The following is a 20,358-nucleotide window of genomic DNA, read 5'->3' as shown; positions in this document are numbered from 1 at the left end:
GTTGAGTGCACTACCTCAACAGTGAGTTTAACACGTCATCAAAGTGCCTTGCAGAGAAATATCAGTGTACAGAACACAGACTGCAACCCTGATCCCTCTCCACCACATCATGCTCACTTTGCTTACCTGTGCATTTTCGCTGTGCCTGGTCTGCATAGTATCCCTTCTCACAGCTGTGAACACACTGAGCATCCAAGAGGAAAAACGGGGCTTCACAAAGACTGCACTCGTTTGGTTGGCGACACTGAAGGCAGTGTTGATCACACCCTAAAAATCACACGTAAAGAGTTCAGCTCAACACCACTTCCTACGGCTTCCTGCACGGTGCTGTAACACCCCAAGAACCCCAAGCTCTTTTGTGTGTGTGCGTGCTGGAGGGCAGCGAGACCTGCCGCTGTAGCGTGTTTTCTGAACGCAAGATGTGCACAAACTGGAGACAGGCAGAGAATCACTGGTAGAAGTGATTAGAGGTAACACACAAGAAGAACTCACTCTGACATTCGTCTGATTCCTTGTAGAAAGCTGCAGGGCACTGTTCCACACAAGCTCCTTTGTGAAGAACGTAGCCCTCCATACACTGCAGGCAGTCGGTCCTCCGGGGGCCCTTACAAGCATTGCAGCTCCAGTCACACTCTGGAAGAAAAAAAGTCCAGGTAGGGCAGCCCTCTCCAGGGTGAACAGCTCACCCTGCACAAGAGCTTAGCACAGTGGGATCTGTGAGCTGTGGGAATGTAAGTCCTAGGAGCAGAGAGCAAAGTAAAAGCTGTTAGAGAGATACTTTAAAAAAACAACAACAACAAAAAAAACATGATTAGTACTGAGTGTCTTACTACAACACAAGATGTGTATTTTTTTTCCCTTCTTGGACCTGACATGTCCTAACTATGTCACATTTGAGCAGGCTTAGCCTCTTGCTCAGCATTCAGACCTGCTAACACTGGCACGGTTTTCTTGCCCATGAAGGATAAAGTCCAACATTATCCTTTAAGTATCCGTGCTCCTCCTCTGCCAACAAGTTTGTTGCTCATAATTATCCACCCTGCTTCATCAGTCTCATCCTTTCAAACGACTCTGACCAAAGGAAAATTAAATTGTTGTCCCTCACAGTCCAAATGCCCGACTGGAAAGCAGAACCACACCAGATCCAGCTGGGATTAGATCTGTCCTCAGATGCCCTTGCACTATCTCCCTTTGGTCTTAAGCAGAGTCCCAGCCATGCAACTGTGCTAAAGGACTGCTTGGGTTGCCAACACTGCTGTTTGTGCCCCAGTGGCACTCAGAGGGCTTGTACCAGTAATTAATGACAGACACATCTAGCCGACGAGACAGACAGACAGACAGGAAGAAGAGATGGGAACAAAGACTCACCAAGGTGAGCCAATGCAGCATGCCCAAGGCAAAGCCAGCACAAGCTTCCTGCCTCATTCCAACCCGCTCAACACTAGGCAATGTCACCCCTCTGAAGAACTGCAGTGCTAAAGGGAGTGGCGCCACTTAGTTAGGGCGCATTCAGGTATTGACAGAGCCAGATGGAAATGAACACTGAGCTGCCATTTGTGTTATATCTGCATGCGGTGGTGGTGGCACGCAATAAAGCCACGTTATCCTCACTTATTCCCATTATGGAACACTCTCCTTGGAAGTTTTGGAGCTCTGTCACGCTATGTGTCTTTTAAATCACTTGAAATTCTTGTTTCTGCAGTCAGCCAGTGATGCAGTATTTAATAAGACAGAGAGAAGCAGGTAAGTACACAAGGCCCTCTAAAAAAGATTTAGAGCGGCAAGCTCACTCGTTATTCAGCTGACCCATGACTAAATGAATTCCAGGACCTGACCTTTGAGAAGTTTGCTGGCTCACTTACTAAATCGTTTACAAGAGAAGGATTTGCAATAATCTTGTTTTTCACTGAAAGGCTGAAGTATGTGACAGATGACTGCTGAAAAAGAGGAAAACTGGAAAAACCTCACAAGTGCTCTGTCACTGAGCAACTCCCCCCATACACCAATTTTAAAGCAGACTACTTGTACAGACCGTGCTGTAATGTAATGGATTATTGGTCAAGTTACTTGTGATTTTTTTTTCTTTAAGCCAGCAATGTGTTTTTCACCTCTGCAAGTCTTGGTGGAAAAATCCAGATAATACTGCTGAGCACAGCTCTCATACTGGCATTCTCCAAATAACAGGACCTTAGCTGGATCTCTGCAAGACGTACAGCCTGCAGCTGACTCACAGTTCAGGCACTGGCTATTGCAAGCTGTGGAAAGACAAAGACAAAGAAAATAACTGTAATTACTGATGCACCAGCCAACTGTGCAAGTAAAAATGATATTATCATGTAGCCTCTCTACTCAAGGTCCTCTTTGAGAGACACCTGTGGAGACTGAAAAACCTGGAGTTTTTTCTTATGTTCCCTCCCACAGCCTTCAAAATGTAAAAAGCCCCCTCCTATTTGAAAAAGACTGGTATGTCCCCTCATAGAACCTCACACTGTTTCTTTCTCTCCTCTGGGAAGATCAGGGTAAAATGATGCCCTTGAATTCAAATCCCCAAATAAGAGCTTTCCCTGTCTCTGTTTTACTTAGTCTCTTTCAGTAACCTTGTGTTTCACATAATTTCAGACTTACCTCATAAATGTGCAAATTTAGGGACCATAATAGGCTCCTAGAATTAGTAAACCAGGGTGGGACCAAAGACCTATGTAATTTCACTTACTGCTTCCTACTATTTATTTAAACAGTTTAAAATTTGGGAGCTCTAGGGTGCAAATGAAGACAACAGGAAAAAATAATTCAGGGATTTACTGAATCTAGCATCAAAGGCCAGAGGTTCAGAGTACTTTAGCTCACCTCTTTGATGTCCAGGGTCTAAACTTCTCAGGAGGTTGTACTAACAGCCAAGTGCACTCAACGCTGATATCACAGCTTCTAGCTAATTTACAGCAGAAGGTTTAACAGCAATGGACTCATAAAGACTGAAAAATATTTCCTACCCCTGGGCCTATACACTGAAAGCCCTCTTGGATTCTGGTAAGACCAAACTTTGCAAAAATAAGATGCAGAAAACTCATGGAGTTTCACATGCCTGCTTTATACAAACAACCGTAACTCCCTCTTAGCAAGTACAACGACAGCTTATGCAAAAGGCACTATTAGATTCCCAACCAGCTACCCACGAGTGTCGCTAAACACATATGGAGTCAGGATCTTTGCCAAAGCTCAATTCTGCACTTAAGATAAATCTGAAAAAAGCTCTGAAAACACAGCCCCAAGTATCTGAACTAAAGAAAAAAGCTTAGGTGATTGTTTCTTAATGGCAAGAAGAAAAAAAACCTCTCCTAGGATTTAGTGCAATTACAGTTCAGGTGCCAAATACCAACATGCTACTTGTGAAAATCCATTTTCATTTGCTTTTCAATCAAGGTGGATTTTTGCAGCCACAAAAATTCAAGATACAGAAGCAAATGTGAAAATACCCATATTGCTCTCATTGAAATGAGATCCAACGTCCTTCAAAATAATTGCTTGTTCTATCTCATCTCAAAAATGTCACAAAAGGTCTCTATTTTGTCAAGGTGCAAATGAATTTCCAACAAAATGTTTATCTAAAGAATCTAGTAACTATTTTCAGGTGCTCTGGTGCCAGTGCCATTTCACCTAATTTACGAACAATATGTGGAATAATCATTATTTGTGAAGTGCTAAGAAAAGCCAACTATTAAAAGTACAGCAAAACATTCCACATGAGGTCAAAATCTATTAAAAATCAGGCTTTCCAAGGAAGCATGCCTTGTAAGCAAAAGTATATTTGAATGCAATTCTGCCTGTTGGTTGTATCAGCATTACTTTGTATCTGCATTTCTAAACCCATGAAGAACTTGTTAAGCTCTGCACTGTTCTTCGGACAGTATGTCGCTGGGCTTAAGAGCATGTCAGAGAGCACATGCATGCATTCAGCATTTCTCTGAACTTCATTCCAAACCTGAGTTCCTCAGAACTGCAATGTGACTAAAATAAACTTTGAAGAGAGACCAATTTTTCCCTGCCTAACTGCCAACCTCTGATTAAACAATTTTCTTCACCTCTAAGTGTTAGTTTTCCAGCAGCCTGGGATAGTTGGTGTCTACATGGCTTATCAGCAGCACTGCACTTGAAAAGGCACAAGTGACACTTGGAATGAAAAAAATCCAGTGCACCAACACACTTTGCCTTGAGTTTCCCGCCACAGGGATTACTTACACTTCTTAAAAAGCCATTTGTAAGTGAAGAGATTAGAAATGTCTCATTGTAGCTGACTTTGCTTGCAAAAATCTATTTGCATTTGAGCTACTGAACCAAATTCAGGAAAGGCGCAGGCCTCAGGAACATTCCACTTCTACCAAGATGTCCAAAGTGAGGGGACGCCAGCAGTAGGTAAGTTTTCATTAGGAAAGGACATTCCTCTTTTCATTCCTTTCCTTTTTAAAAAAAATCTTATGATTACTGAATAGCCTTTTTTCTGTCAACTGAAGAATGGTACAAACTCTTCCAGCTATTTCTTTGAACTTATGCAAGGCGTCTCTATTTCCGCTGATAAGATGGAAATCATAGATTCAGGAGGAGCAGATATTTCAATAAAAGGCAGGTAAAACTGACAACCTTATCAGCTTCCTCCTACATGGCCTCATCAGTAAAGAAATTGGGTCTAGATAGGATGATACTGATACCTACACTCATTGCAGTGCAACAGAGTTCTTCTATCATAAATTAGGATATTTTAAATCAAGGTAATAGAGGACTTAACAAATCTGAGTGTTCGGGTTCAGAGCAACCAAACCACTTAAGCACTCACTCATTTTTTGGTTTGTGTATTATAGTGGGTCAATTGAAGTGGGGGTTTTAAACTATTTTTTGTTATGTCTGTGGGCCATGTAATTTGGCATTTTGGAACATCAAGCCCAATAGTTATGTGAGGAATAACTCAACTGACGTCAAGGCCAGAGTAAGCACAGAATAATAAGAAGAGAGAGAGGCCCTGAGAGATTCACAAGGGACAGCATGAGTAGAATAGAATATTACTGGACTTAACATCAGATCAGTTGCATCAGATCATCAGGAGATACAAACGTCACAGCTCAACTAAGTCAGCTGGGTATTGCCTACAAAGCTGTACCTTGTTTCTACTAAGGCTTCACATGTGGGGAAATGGGGCATAAATGCTAAGGCTGTAACACAGCTCCCAAGGCAGGTACTGGCAGATAGTGCAGTGAGGAGGGGGTTGCCTTAGTAAGAATTGATTAGAACTGTTCTAACCTTGCCAAGTTTTCACAAAGCCCATAATCCACCAGCATGCCTGGCCACTTCTCTGTGTACCACCTAGAAAGCTTACCAAGGAAGCCTACATGAGCTCTCCTGGAGCTTTTTACTGTGGGACCCAAAAGCCTCCTGTCTTTGAAGTCAATAACAAAACTGCAACTGATGTTCAAATTTAAACCATGCTGTAGGCTCAGCTTCTAAGGCAGCAAATCACTTTTGTCAACGCACATCTCATTTTTAGGCACTTGAAATCTCTGTTTTCCTGGCAATAGGAACAGTAACCGAAGGAGCAAGAAAAGACATGTCAGTGAACACACTGTGGAAAGGAGAGAGGGCTTGGAGAGAAGCACTCACGTTTGCAGGTGTGGCTCTCATCCCTGTAGTATCCTGGGGAACAGGCAGGAACACACATGTTGGTGTGGGACAGAACCAGGCTGGCGTTGCAGGAAGAGCAGGAAAAAGGGCCCCCGCCCCTGCAGGTTTTACACGAGGGGTGACACCCTGCAGGGACAGCAAGAGCAAACATTTCTGTTCAATTAAAGGTAGATCTTTGAGCAAGTTTCAAAACACTGAGGGCCAAATGTTCCTTCTGAGGCCTAAGCCCCTGCTGGTGCTCAGTGCTCAGGAGCAGAACCACAAACATCCTAGCTTGTGAAAGATGGCTTAAATGGTTTTATTTTTGTTCTTAGCCATACACACTAGCTTTCTCCTCTCCTCTCAGTTCTTTCTCGTTTTACCCATTCCTCTTTTTTTCAGTCTTCCCTTCCCTTTAAGAACAACCCCACAATATCTGGCTAAGACGTGCCTATCAGAGAACAGCAGAAACAGGGCAAGCACGTGTCAGTACACCCTGCTCATACTTTTTCTCAACTATTTTCAGGTCAGATCCTCCTGAGCCTAATGTATTTTGTCTGTTTAGAATCCTCCCCCAGAAACCAAAAGTACTTTTCCGACAGCTCCCTGAAGATTTATATCCATCCTTCAGCAGGAGTTGCACAGCCACTACCAATTCCAAGCAGCGACACCGACAGAGCGAGATGATCAGCTTCTCATCCCTTCTTCTCCCACTTCTGCTTCTTAGTCTGACTGACGAGATTTAAAATACCATAGTGCAGGAAGCCAATGGATCGCACCAGTTTCTCAAAAGGGTTACACATGCACAAAATTGTTAGTCTGTTTCACTTCTTGATAGACCTTTACCTAAAGATTGATGCCATCATTACAACTATCAGGAAAAATTAATCACGAGTGAGAGCTGGCAAAGAAATCAGATTCACACCATAATGGAGATCTTAAATGCTAGCATGAACTGTAATATGAGCTTCGACACAGTTAGAATAATGCAAAACTGTTTTAAAATAAAAACCTTTATACGAAAGGGAAGAAATGTTACCCCTGGGCGTAAATTTCCCGGAAGGCAAAATATCTCTCTCAGGGGTTTTTTCCCCATTAAATGACACTGAGTATATTTCATAAGAATCTGAAACTTCATTTGTCAAAAACCAAATAAATAAACACACAGCTCCCAGTGCGCTTGAAAGGAGCATCAAAACATTAATCATCAATAGTTAGACCGGATTAGGAAATGCCAATTCCTGCAAGGGGAATAAGCTTGGCATCTACATCTTAATTCTAATGTGCAGAATTTCTTATTTGATTTTCTTCTCTTAAAATAAACTGCAATACTCTTCGCTCAGCGTGTGATGCTTTAACATGTCTCTGTTGGCCACGTAACAAGAAAAGCAGCCTAATTCCTTCTAAGAGTCCAAGAAATGTAAAGCAGCTCAAAGCTTGAAACGCGAGAGCACAAACAACAACAAAATCTGGAGAAGATGGAGGGATAAGGTGAAGGCACAGGAAGCTGGAGAGCAAAATGTGCTATCAGTGCAGCTTCACCCACGCAGCTGAGATCTACCACGCATCTACCATGCCATGCTATGAGGCTGAATGGGACTGGCTTTCTGTGTCAGAGGCTGCTAGGAATGTCCGCCTTTCAACCATAACTGGAATAAGACAAAACTGAATGTCTATCAGTGTGGAAGGGGACAAACTCCATTTCAAGTTGCAGACTTCCTGACAAGTTCCTACCAGCAGGAGTTCTATTTTTTTTGGCGTGGTCCTTTGCAGCACACATCCACAAAGTATTTTCAAGTGTCAGTATCCCTTAACAATGCTGGTACCAAGCAAACTGGAGACTTGGTGACAGGCACATGAAAAGTCTCTGAAGTTACCCCTGATTATGGTTAAGTAGCCCGTCTCTTCACAGAAGCTGCCCCAGGGGAGCAACCCAGGAACGACCTAGTGTACTGTCACCCTGTTTCTGTGCCACTGCCTTTGAGAGGTGGAATTTCCTGGAGAGGAAAACTCACCTTCAACTTCTCCTCGCAAACACACTGCTGCCTGGTACTCATTACGCTTATTAACTGTATAACAGTGGGCTAGGTCCCACTAGCCTCAGTGTGTGCTCAGGACAGCAGAGCACTGCCTGCCTCAGGTAACTCAGCCTGAAAACTTGAAGGTAACCCCCAGCTCCACGTGTGGTGTCCTGCCTACTGGCTGGACCAAGCTCCCCTACTGAAGAGGAGGCATCTCATGGTACATCTCGCGAGGATCCCTGCCACCTCACTGCTACTTGAGGTGTCTGGAGGGACTACTCACTTTTGCAGGCACCACTCTCCGCGTAGTATCCCCCCGGGCAGTCAGGAAGGCAGTGGTCCCGCAGGAGCAAGTGACGGGCGTTCTGGCACTTCACACAGATGCTGCCGGTGTCCCACAGGTTGGCCACGCAGTGACGGCACAAAGGATGGCAGTCTGAAGGAAGCAGGGAATAACGGAGACCGTCAGTACAGCTGGACAAAGCAGAGCTGCCACGGGGAAACACTGATGGGAAGGAAGATATTGGGGCCTTCATTTTCAGAGACCCTTACTGTTATCTGGTGCACAAGGGCAGGGCTCAGATGCTAAACACTGCACTCCCAGATATTTGCAAGAGGGGTGAGCAGAAATTACCACATTCAAGGAGCTCTCCTCTCCTCTCCTCCTGCCCTCATCCCCACCTTGTGCTCTTCCCGAGCACCACAACGTTTCCGCTTTTCCCCAGCAAACACATTCTCTGCATCTCTCCTGTCCCACCCAAGTACCCTCCACCCCATCTGTCCTTAGGTGAGCTTGAGAAAGCTTTGTACAAAGCCAGATTAAAGCCCTTTGCTTCTCCCAAAACTTTCTCTGATTTTAGGTGCTCCTACTGACAGATTTGTCTTCAACCAACTCCCCCTGCTCCCACCCTCCAAGAAGGAAAAGCACAACCTGCACAGCTGCATGGCCTTCTCCCACAGTTCATCCCGTTCAGACTTTCCCACACAAATGAGACAATTTCTCCCACACCCGGAGGAGACCACGGCAGACCTCAAAGCCAAGCCAAGAGCAGCATTCAGCAGCATGAGAACGCCTCAAAACCTTTCCCTTTTCTTCTTTTTCCCTCAGCAGCGCACAAACCTATGTCTCCTGACCTCTGCCTGAACTTGGGCGCTTCAAAAGGTTTTACAACAGGCCTTCTGTGTGCACAATGGGGCAGTGTAAGGTAACCTGGAAGCCAAATTAATCCTCATCATGGTAATTCAGAAAATTATAAAGGAAATGACAATTGTCTTGAAAGAAATGTAATAATGAGGCTTGAGTCGAGTACCTGGCCTCTTGTCAGCTCTCTGCTGAAGGTTCAGCTTTCTGCCTTTTGTCTCCCGCGACAGCACCACTAGATCGTCAGGCAATCTAATTTTACAAGCTGAAGACAGGCTCACATGGGAGTCTTGGAGATTGCTGCATCCATCCCTGCAACTGTGTAATTGCAACTGGAACCTAAACCTAGCCCAATTTCTTCCCATACGTTACACACACATGACTCTCACCGAGCACTGGTGGGAAAGCAGCGGTGCAGCACGGAACTGAATGCAATCCTGACTGCAGGCAGGATTCAAGACCCTTAAAGCAGCTGCCTCTTTCCTCCTGACCTTGCACAGGGTGTATAGCCCCTCTGTTCTCTGCCCCGCGCTCCCAATTTTGCAGATGGGAAGGGAGAGCCAGAGGGGAGGTCAAGGTGGCTGAGAAGAAAGAGTATGCTTAAGATAGTGATCCTTTAAGCTCTCAATCCACCCCAGTCAGGGCAGTGGTAAGAATCACACCCCTCTAGCTTAATCTCTTGCTGGAACCACTGCTCTCTGTTAGAGAGAGCTCTGGCTCCCAGTTTGGCTGGATGAAATACATAACTAAACTCTGCAGCAGTTTTTCAGTGATCGAGAACAAAAGAGACACCCGGGTACAGTCAAACAGGTTCCAGACACAGGGAATAAAAATGAGACAGGAAAATCTTAGGGCGCCCAAAGAACCTGCATCTACTGTAAATAACTAGACTCTCCCAAACTTACACTTACAAAGCTATGTGTCTACAAAACTAGGTGCTGCTGAAGCACAGTTTTCTCTTTATGGCCCTTGTTTGCTCCTGCATGTTGAAAGAGATCTTTTTCTCAGCTACTGTTTTATGAGAAACCATCCTCATTACTCTCCTGTTCCTCTGCAGAGCTGGAGATGAAAGAGCACAAAACACCTAACAAAAGAACACTGCCAACAAAAAAAACATGACGCTCGTGGTGAATCTGAGGGACGCTGGAGAACTAGTGACAGAGTAAAGGAAGGAGTGAAGTACTTTGCTTTGGAAAAGGTTATTTAAATTTTTCACAGCGGGCTCCCTTAGAAATGAAGATGAAAAGAAGCAGAGTATTTTCTTTATGCTTCTCAATAACACCTCACGAGACCGTACGTGTTTCCTGCTTCTGCCTTCTCCTTGCCCATCCTCAGTCCCGCGCAGTTAAAGGCAGGTTGTCTGCGTGCTTTGGGCTTCCAGAGGCTTCGCATGCAGTGGTGGTTGCACGTCAGTGAGGGGCGGTTACTCAATTCCATCAGACTTCTTCCAGTACCCAAACTGCATTCTTCAGGGCAGCGTTATCATCCTGCTCATAGTTCCAGTGCCTCCCTGCTCACCTTTCTGAGATTACTGACCTGTCTCCCACTCTCCAAACACAGCTTTTTCCTGCAACCCCTTCAGCTGGGTCTAATACCTCCTTGTCAGTTCAACCCCCTATGCAAAAAACTTCAGCTATCAGTGATCTTCCTATAAAGCAACTTTCAGTGTGAAGTATAATACAGTTACTTACACAGGTTTCGATTTCCAGAGATGCTCTATTTCCACATCCTCTTTAGCTTTCTCTCAGCATGCAAACAAACCAAACAAACTAAACACTGTGCTCCTCCTAGATGGGAAAGTATCTGTTATGTACTGTTCCCTTGCCTGTAAACACACAGCCAAAGCATCCGGGGAGAAAAAAAATGACCTCTGAAATGTTTCTGAACGCTCATAAAGGAAAGCAGAGACATTTCTACCTCTCAGTTCCCTAATTTGCTAAGCAATCAACCACTTGTATTGTCTAAATATGCCTCCCCTCTTAAGGGCTCTTCAGAAAAAGAAAAAAAAATTCCCTGATGCAAGTTTAGTATTATACTCTAAGGTAAGGTATAAGGTTTACAACGGAGCACTGCCTTAAATCAGTACCTCAAACACCAGGTCATTTACAGGACGGTCAGCATGCAAACGTTCTCTGGCACCTTAGAGTAAGTCCAGAAAGAAAATCAGTATGGTTGACCCAGGACACTCAGCAGTGACCAGGGGATTGGTTTGGTTTTTGGAAGGGTTTGCCTCTCCCATAAAAGACCTGAAGAGGGCTTTGTCACAGGGTGGTGGGAACTCCTTGCAACAAGCAAGAACTCCTGAAGTGCCACCATGTCTGCAGGGAGCAGCCTGCATCTTCTGAAAGAGGTGGGAGCTGCTTTAGGCAGCAACACGTGGGGAAATCCAACTGAAAGGTGCCTGGCACACATAGACCCAGACCCAAGCAGGGAAACGATCTTCCATTTACCTCAACTGCCAGCTCAGCTGCAAATTTCTACAGGAGGTTGCATGCCAGCGATTAAATGGAGCTAAGCTACTGATTTCCCTCTTGCTTTGCTCAGAGAACCTGCAGCTCTTTGTGATGACATCAATGTCTCTCTCAGTGTACAGCTCATTAATTTTACAAGTAGCTGAGAGTATTTCTTGTTGTCAGGGTGTCCTTTCTGGAATTCTATGAGCAAGGCAGAAAGGCTTGTTATAGGCAACCCCCTGAGCGAGCTCTTTGGCTGATCTTTGTACATTTTCACAACTGTGCCCAGCCTAAGAAAGTAAGGGCCTGAGGAGCTGATCAAAGGAATTGGGAGCTGCATGGCAAGGAAGATGCATTCAGAAGTTAATCCAGGAGCTTGGAGGATACTGTATCAGTGGGTGTTTTGACTTGCATTTCGCACCAGCTGCCCTCTGCACTAACTCCTGCAGAGAGCCCTTTCATCTGGTTCCATGTTAGCTGAGCAGGAGTCTGACAGCTCGCAGCCCTGGCTGTGAGCTCCTCGCTTTGGCCACGGCATGGTCCATCTGCCTTCTTCTAATTGCCCTTGCACCGAGTCAGGAAAAGATCGATGAGGAAGCCTGAAGACTGATGAGGAAGCCCCAAGACAGGCACATGACTTATTCAAATCGGAAAAGTAACTGCAGGGTTTTGTGAGCGGGCCAACAGTTTTAGCAATGGTGTTATTTTTTAGATTGGTGACTGCAACAATCCCAGAAGCTAAATTTGTGTTGGATAAGCAGCTGAGAGAGGGAGAGAAATCAAAGAGCGTGTTCAAAGCAGGAAAACACAAAACACAAAAGCCTTGAGACTCAGTAGGGGAGCGCAAAAGACACAAACATATTTCTATACAACCACTTCAGCTATGAAATAAAATTTATGAATTGAGCATTCTTAAAGAAAATTAACACAAATTCAGTGTGCTCCAAGCAGAGCTTGGAAACTCACTGATCCTTTGAAACTTGAGGCCATTTTGTCTTTCCTCTGCTTACATTTGAAATGTTTATTTGGTAAACTGCTGAAAACAAGGTTCTTCTCCTATTAACGAGGCAAATATTCCAGTCCTCGCTTAGGTAACACGTACAATAATGACATTAATTCACAGCCAATGGTTTCAAGTGACAGTTTTCTTCGTCCTCTATGAATAAAGATTTTCCCCTGCACATCCATAAAGTATGACAAGTGGCTGTAATGCACAGCAGTCCCTGTACGTCGTACCACAGGTTCTGCCTGGAGGGTCAGGAATTAGAAAAAAATGGGAAGATAATAGTAAAAAAAAATACTGCTTTGGGAAGCAAAGAGAATAGCTTTGTTAGAGTCTGATGCAAATTATATATTATGCAAGTGTCATGGGTTTTAATGTTTTCTTTTATGGGACAGCTGCTCTTTAGCTGGTAATTAATAACTTGCAAGGGCAAATTTAGCATTTCATTCAGTGCTGAATGAGGAGAACAAGTGAAATTTAACAACCTGGATGTGGAGCTCTTTATTTGTAGCAGAACTGGCAACAAATATCCTTTGCTTAAACATCAGACATGAATTTGGCACAAAGAGCAACATACCTAGGACTGCAGATCCAAGACCAAAGCACAACTTTATTATTTTTTTTAAGGCAACAAATAACTATGCTCCTCTACAAGCATTTTTAAAACTTCAGTTAGATAAAGAAGCATCACTGCATCTACCTGCAAGACCGCACGGACATGAAGGGTCCACATGCTCCAAAGACCAAGTAACAATATGCAGTGGCCTCTTCAAGGCAGGAGTGACATGGGAGAGTCGCAGAGCAAGACTAAAATCAGAGCTGGGAGGAAGAATGATACCTCCTTACACTCTTACCATGTTGTACCTGCAAAGCCTTCAATCCTGTTTTAGGGGCACAGATCCAACCACTGCTGACACTCCATGATGCCAGGCACTATGAACCAAGTCTTGAAAACATATTCCTCCTTTGAGAAGACAGCTCTCGAAACAGTGGACCACGTTCAGGGCCTACAGAGCTCCAAAGCAAAGCTTGCTAGTTTGTAGGGAACACATGAATCACCAACTGCAATTGCTCTGGAGCCCAGGAAGCCAAGTGAGGTTCTTTGCAGATGATTCATCACTGTCAGCGTAATGAGTCTGGAGGTCAAACTATGCCCTGCGCATTGCCTGAGCGACCCCACTGTTTCCAATTTCTTCTCCTCATTATTGCCAGGCACTGTGATGTCTACCTAATCGTCTGGGAGCATGCTTATTGCTCCATGACACCAAACTTTCAGGAAACAGTTGTCTAAAAGGGATAATTAAAGCACACAGCATGCATCAAGCAGCAGAAACCCTCCTCAGAAAGAATCCTGGTGTATGATAAATGGTACTATTTTTTCAAATGAAACTGACATCTGGAAGATTACATTTCCAGTGGCTTTTTTCACAGGAAGTATAATGCAAATTAATGGGAAAACAAGGTGGAATATACACGATGCATACAGCTATGATGTTACATGACATCAATGAGTATCGTTACAGTCCCTGAGATTTTACAGGGCAGAAACAGCTTTTTATACTGAAATGCTGAATTATTTCAATACTGTAACTACTTGACTGTCTGAAACACCTCGACTCCCCAACCTAACTTCCTATATACCTAGAAGCATTTAGGATCTTTTCCTACTCCTCAGATACCTTGTTTCACCCTGCAGACTAAACAGTAACTTGTTTACAAGGAAGGTGAAGAAACGGTTCATAAAAGTAATCTGCTGAGAGGAAAGAAACAAGTCTTTCATTAAAAACAAAACAAAAACCAAACACATATATTGTAAGCAAAAAGAAGTCCCTGTGAAAGGGAGCCATCTAGATTAAATTGAGAATGATAGCCTCTCAGTGGATGTATTCATTACATTTATTGCATTTTTCCCTTTTCTTAGGATTCTTTATATCCTATGGAACCGTTCAACCTAGCTTAAGCCCCACATACCGTACCGTTTTTTGATAATCAAAAAAAAAAAAGGGTTGATAAAGTTTAGAAATTGTTGGAGCTCTTCCCAGGATATGTTTATACATGTCTGCGTGATGGATTAAAAATGATTTTTCTTTTTAAACAGGTAAATGCAATCAGTGGCTTCTGATGATAGGCTTAAGTGCAGGCACTTGAGCACCCAAGTATAACCCCTGTGTATAAATCCTAATATCTCTCAGAAATGCACACAGCAATCCTAGCTGTGCCAATTTTAATTTAGGGCCCCATAAATTGCTTCTCTGAATGACAAATGTTTCCTTATCTCACTTTGCTGAAGCTCTTTGCAGGACCAGAGCAGCTTTCCTGGCTGATCTCAAGTGATCTCAAGTCTTAGCACCAAACCAAGCAGCAACAAGCTTGGCCAAAGTGTGCCTTATCTCCCCCTCCCTTCTACCAACCTTACACAATTTGCAATTAACTTCACGCAGCTCTGTGGAAGGCATGTAGTGCAGGAGTGGCCAGTGGCTTTCCTATATCCTGTGTACACCAGAGAGTTCCCTAATGATATTTTCATCCGTCTGATGTTCTATCCATAACAGGCATTTTGATTTCTTCCTGGTGCGTGCTCAAGTAGCCGGTTAATGCTGCAGAAAGATCATCACCCTGTACGACCCCTTTCTGCCATTGCCTCTTACTTACCCACACAATATCCCACCATGTTGAGATACTGCTCTTCCTTGCAGCTAGTCCTGCACCTTCCACCAGCCAGAGCTGCATGGGGATGGCAGGTTAAGCACTCCGACTCAGAAGGGCCGCGGCATGTCTTGCATGATGGGTGACAGGCTGGATAAGAAAATCAACACTCGTTATGCTCTCGGTGCACTCCATCTTACACTCTTCCCTCCCCTGAAAAACAGCCCCTATAATCATCATTTACTCCTACAAAACGTGGGCATAAATTGATGCTAATAGCACCAGTAACTGGTGAGTTGTGGTTTGGAAGGCTCTTCCATCCTCACTTTGAATAAACAAGATGAAAAAAACAGTTGAAGATTAAAACAGCTGCATTTGTTCTCTGCATTCATCAAGGTAGAGATCTACACAAAATATAAACAGATTGAACCTTTTATTCCTCCCTCCAGCATATGCATGCGCATATAAGAAAGAGAGGGGGATTGTATAAAATTACAGTGGCATGAGTTTGATATTCATGAGTGAGGAATCAAGGAAATTATTTCTGCACAAACACCTCCCAAACTGAAACGGATAAAACCCGGATGCTGTGCCAGCGCATTAGCTATTCTGTCTCCCAAAAGCTCAACAAAAGGGTTGCAGAAGAAGCGATTAAGATTGCTCAAAACAATTTCACTCAGGCTGCTTTTGTTTCCTTCTACCTTTACAGCCAGATGCCATATTTCCATGATTTCCAGGCTAGAACTGAGGGAGACAGAAATACTACAGCTAATGATCTGTAAAAACCTCTTAAAAACTACTTTAAAAACTCTTCCATGAATAAAACCACACAACTTCAAAGTCTCCCACCTCAGGACTCCCCCAGGCAACATACAATTGCTCGCTCCCCACGTGGAAGCTGGGCTTTTCACAGCTGCCACAGCATAAGGCTCTAGTGTTTAAGATCCAATGCATCAAGTCCCACTTCCTTCCCAGCTTCTCAGAAATCATGCCCGTGAAATCAGTGTTCAAAAGGAAGAATCAATTTTCTAGACGCACCTCTATTAACTGAGCTTCGCCGTTCAAAAACTGCAGGAGATCTAAGCTGGCAGCATACAGAAAGATGCCACTTCCCTGACACTGAAATTCTGTTTTGTAAGACATTTACATAAGCCTGGGATATGGAACTGAGTAATGCAGCATTCAGCAGTTACCTCGGCTCTAAGGTGGCAGAGCACAACCTCAAAATTGATGAATCTTTACAATAACCTGCCAACTAAAAGTGTTTATAGAGTTGTTCCTTGGACGAATAAATTGCATAAACAGAGTGACAGACTGGGGAAGGGGTTCCTCTCTCTAAACCTGAGCCCTCGCAGGGAAGTGACTAATATAAATTCAGCAAATTTATCCTACTGCCAGAACAGATGCAGGGATGCCTGTCCCAATGAATCTATTATAAAACAACAGACACCTTTCAGATGACCTTGAAGGGACTAACCAGATTTCAAATGCCAGCATTTCCTCACCTATTGTACTTAGCCATTAATAATGAAAGACACACCCCAAAGGCTGTAATTTTCTGCAAGTGGCATACAGGAGTTAATTGATACAGTCACTTGGAAGGTCAGTAGTCACAGTCATCCGCTTAGATGGGATCAGACAACGTGACCAAGAAAGCCACTTGCTGACCAGTGGGCAAAGCTGAGACACAAACAATGCTGTCCCCTCTACCAGTGAGGCATTTCCTGTATCTGTGGAATTCCTTCTTTCAAAACCCAGCCCTATAGCCAGCAGTGGATTAAAAATAAAGCTAAAGCAAATTCAATATGCTTATCTAGTCTAACAAAAGCAGACCATGTTTCAGTGCTGTCCAATAAGACCTCTTCTGCTACAGTGCGCTGGCTAAGAACATCATCCAAGCCTAGTGAAATGAAAAGCAAAATATTTTCAGGGAAGCTGTCCAGGGAAGCAAAACTGATTATAATTTACGATTCAATGTGCATGCCTCTCTCCCATTAGGAGGAGATTCCATTTTCTGAAATTGGACTATACTATTCTCCCCTGAAAATACTTAAATAGCCTCATATAAATCTGACAGCATCTCTAATTACATTGAGAAATGCTTTAGAAAACTTGCATGCAATGAAATTCAACAGTATAAGCTGCAGGTGCCTGCACTGTGCACTCACGGGAGCAGTGATCTTCGTGGCTGAACAGCCCCTCTGGGCACTCAGAGAGGCACCTGCCTTCCAGCAGGACGTGGGAAGAAAGGCACGACGTACAGTCCTGGGAAGTGTTCCCCATGCAGCCTGCACAGGAGGAGTGGCACTCTGCAGGGAAGGGAAAAACAAGAAGATAGAGAGAATGAAATTGGTTTCTAGCTTATCTGTGTTGTTACCGTCCTAGAGCATAGCTAGATTGCTTTGTCCCCCAAGACAACAGGAAGGCATTTCATTTACAGAATTGTTTGCTTGTGAAAGGTAGAAAGGGCAGGCGTGCAAAAAGGCAGCACAGCGCACTTCTTGAAGATAAGGGGCAACCACAGATAGCTGCATATTGAATGTCATTGCACCCATGCACTTCATTTCTGAAATGGCAAGCCAAGATGCATGACAAAGTATAATACCCTTCTCCTCTGTAAGAGCCCTGAGTCTTGCAGACTTACAGAGTCTGAAATCATCCTTTGCTATCACCCTACAGTTATCCTAGGAAGGATTTTCTATCCAACACCAGTGCACGGTTTTCATCAGCTATTCTGGAGCAGTGAGAGCACGCGTACAGAGCTGGGCTGGCCACCGGACTTTATAGCTAGTGAAGTGCACACTCATTAAAAGGACAATTCAGCAAGAATAGAGAGTGCAGTTAAAATGTCAGACCTCTTCACCTTGGTCTTTACTGGTACTGCTTCTAAAACAAGCCAGCTTAAACTAAATAATCTGATCAAATAAATATACAAACTGATTATTTAAAAACCAACATTAGTCTTTATAGGAACAGTGACTTGAGGCCACAGATTCCACTGTGTTAGTCCCTGTTAAAATACACAGAGAGACTTCCTGCCCTCTAGGGAGACAAGACAGACACAGGGCTGGAGAGAAGAAATGAAATAGAATGATTTATGCAAGTACACTTAGCTGTCTGACTGTCAGAGAGCCAGAGAGAGAAATCAGGGATCCTCATCACAGATGTAATGTCTCCAGGACTATCTCCGGCTCAGCTGACTCAAATCAAATCAGAGAGAAATCCCTTACAGTTTCATCAGGGAGATCTCACAGCATTCAAAATCCGGGGACAGGAATATTTCTGTGCATTGATGAGAAATTCAGAACTACAGAGGTAAAACTTTCAAAATCAGCATTTTAACCTACATATGAATGTGTTTTTTCCGCACAGACAATGCAGGCATGCTCCATATCTTTTGGGGGGTTACATTCTCAGAAAGGTGTATCTATAAATTTTACATCAATATTTTAGATGTGTAGCTCAAAATCTCGAATCGTGAACATTCACACTCTTCTGCAATAAATCAAAGGACTGTTCTAATGCCACTACTAAAACGGCATCATTAATAAAGCAGGGCCGTGCCGGCATTCTTGCCCAGTGACATAACTTAGCACTGTCACCGAACTCTGCTCAGGCCTGTTTGTGCAGGTCTGCTCACCCACTTCAGGCAACAGTATACAGATTTCTTCATTCGGTTTCTATCCCATAACCTGGACTCAGCCAAGAAAAGCCATTCCCTGCCAAGGGACAGACACTGCTTGGATTGGAGGCTCTGCACTAATGCCTTCAGGAGCCAGCCCAAAGCACCAGGCCCTTTACAGCCTGTATATGTCACTGCTAAAGACAGAACCATTCTGTAAAAAAAAAGACTTCTTCCTTTTTAAAGAGACCCTAAGGCAAAAAATGAGCCCACGGTCTCCTGTCAAGTTGCCGTGAAGAAGCACAAGCAACATAAATTTATTTTAAATTACGTCCACTTCCAGAAAATATTTTGACCAGGAAGAAACAGCCATCACTAGCGCTGTTGCTGCTGCTGGTTTTATTACTTTTACTTTACTCGAGTGCTGTAGAGGCACTGGCTCTGTGACTGTTCTTTCCACACAGGGAAAACATTTCCCCCTATGAAAGTATTGCTCCTTAGGTTTAGAGTGGTCTGTGCTGCCACGAGACGTTCCGACTCATTCAGCCTGTATTTCTATGCATTGTTTTCAAGACACTGCAAGATGTTTGTTATACAGACATCCAGACTGGCTGCCACAAGCTCTGTACAACCCAACTGACTGACCTGCTGATCCACCCAGAAACCATTCTTAGCTGAAGTCCACAACAGCATTGTGTCAGAGCAGTGGGAAACCATATAAATCCCCCATGTACACTATCTTAGCCTCTCTTCCAAACCTTCATGGGAATGCTTCCTACTTGGTGTTTCAGGAGCAGCGATAGCACTCGGGCTGCAGGGCATGTATCAGAAGAGCTTCCTCAAAAGAAAAGCCTGCTGTGGGATGTCTTGACCTGCTCCAGAGGCTAAATAAAGAAAAAGCTCAGTCTTTTCTGAAAATGATTTAAGGATTGATTCAAAATAAGTCAGTGCTAAAAACTGTATACTCAACTTCAGTGAAAAGAAAGCTAAGCTAAGATGGCCAGACTTGAACCCAGTCACTTAAAAAAAAAAAAAGTAACTAAGGCCTTTACTTACAAATTGTATATAGAGCATATTTTCTTCCAGAAGCATTACAGAGGAGCTCAAAGCATGTTACAAGCAAACACAGTACAAAGTCTGTACAAACACATCAAATTCAGTGCAGCCCTGTGCCTCAAACAACTGCTCCCCTTCTCTACTCACGTTTGCAGACTCCTGTAACATCCCGGTAGAACCGGGCTTGGCAGCGAGAGAGGCAAAGTCCATGCACGGCTCCTTCTGCAGGCTGGTGAGGCTGCAGCACCTCCTCTGGCGCCCAGCACCGCAGGCACTGCGAGGGCGCCAGGCCCAGGCAGGTGCGGCAGGACGGGTGGCAACCTGTGAGCAGGTGAGGAGAGCAGTCAGAGCCGCAGCCTGAGGACAGCTGTCTCACAGGGACAGGCAAGGCCCGATAACCACGCAAACGTGGGCATCTCGTGAACATGAAAGGGGAGAAAACACTGGTTTGAGCCTTCCTGTTCACCCCTCTTTGCGGTTTTGTATTGCTGTAGACGGTTTGAAACTCCAAGAGCAGACACCTTGCAGCAACTCGTGTGCTAAGGAATCTATTCCATGACGGGATGGAGTGCTGTATTTTCTATGATGGAACAGCCATTTTGGAAAAAAGTATTTTTCACTCCCCAAAATAACAGCTCTTTTCTCAAATAAAGTTGATAAAGTTGGAAGAAAACCGTGATACCGTGCTACAGGCAGTCAAATTTCATTTAATTTCTGGAACTGCAGAGATGACCATAACCTCACTAGGACAGACAGCAAGAAATGGCAAT

General features: G+C 44.0%; 1 protein-coding gene across 1 annotated transcript in view; it reads right to left on the bottom strand.

The window, feature by feature from the left end:
• FRAS1 (Fraser extracellular matrix complex subunit 1) overlaps positions 1–20,358 on the bottom strand; it is a 161,509-nt gene that overhangs the window by 60,155 nt on the left and 80,996 nt on the right. Inside the window, exons 17-24 of the mRNA XM_080590382.1 lie at positions 19,736–19,909; positions 17,079–17,219; positions 14,917–15,060; positions 7,951–8,103; positions 5,647–5,793; positions 2,109–2,255; positions 493–633; positions 127–267 (exon numbers count right to left, since the gene is read on the bottom strand). Of these exons, the coding sequence (XP_080446508.1) occupies positions 127–267; positions 493–633; positions 2,109–2,255; positions 5,647–5,793; positions 7,951–8,103; positions 14,917–15,060; positions 17,079–17,219; positions 19,736–19,909 (1,188 nt within the window). The remainder of the gene's footprint in view (positions 1–126; positions 268–492; positions 634–2,108; positions 2,256–5,646; positions 5,794–7,950; positions 8,104–14,916; positions 15,061–17,078; positions 17,220–19,735; positions 19,910–20,358) is intronic.

This window comes from Anser brachyrhynchus (genome assembly GCF_964034855.1).
Source record: "Anser brachyrhynchus genome assembly, chromosome: 4".
NCBI classification, from domain to species: Eukaryota; Metazoa; Chordata; class Aves; order Anseriformes; family Anatidae; genus Anser; species Anser brachyrhynchus.
The sequence above is the reverse complement of the archived record's forward strand: the minus strand, read 5'-3'. Positions and strand labels throughout refer to the sequence as shown.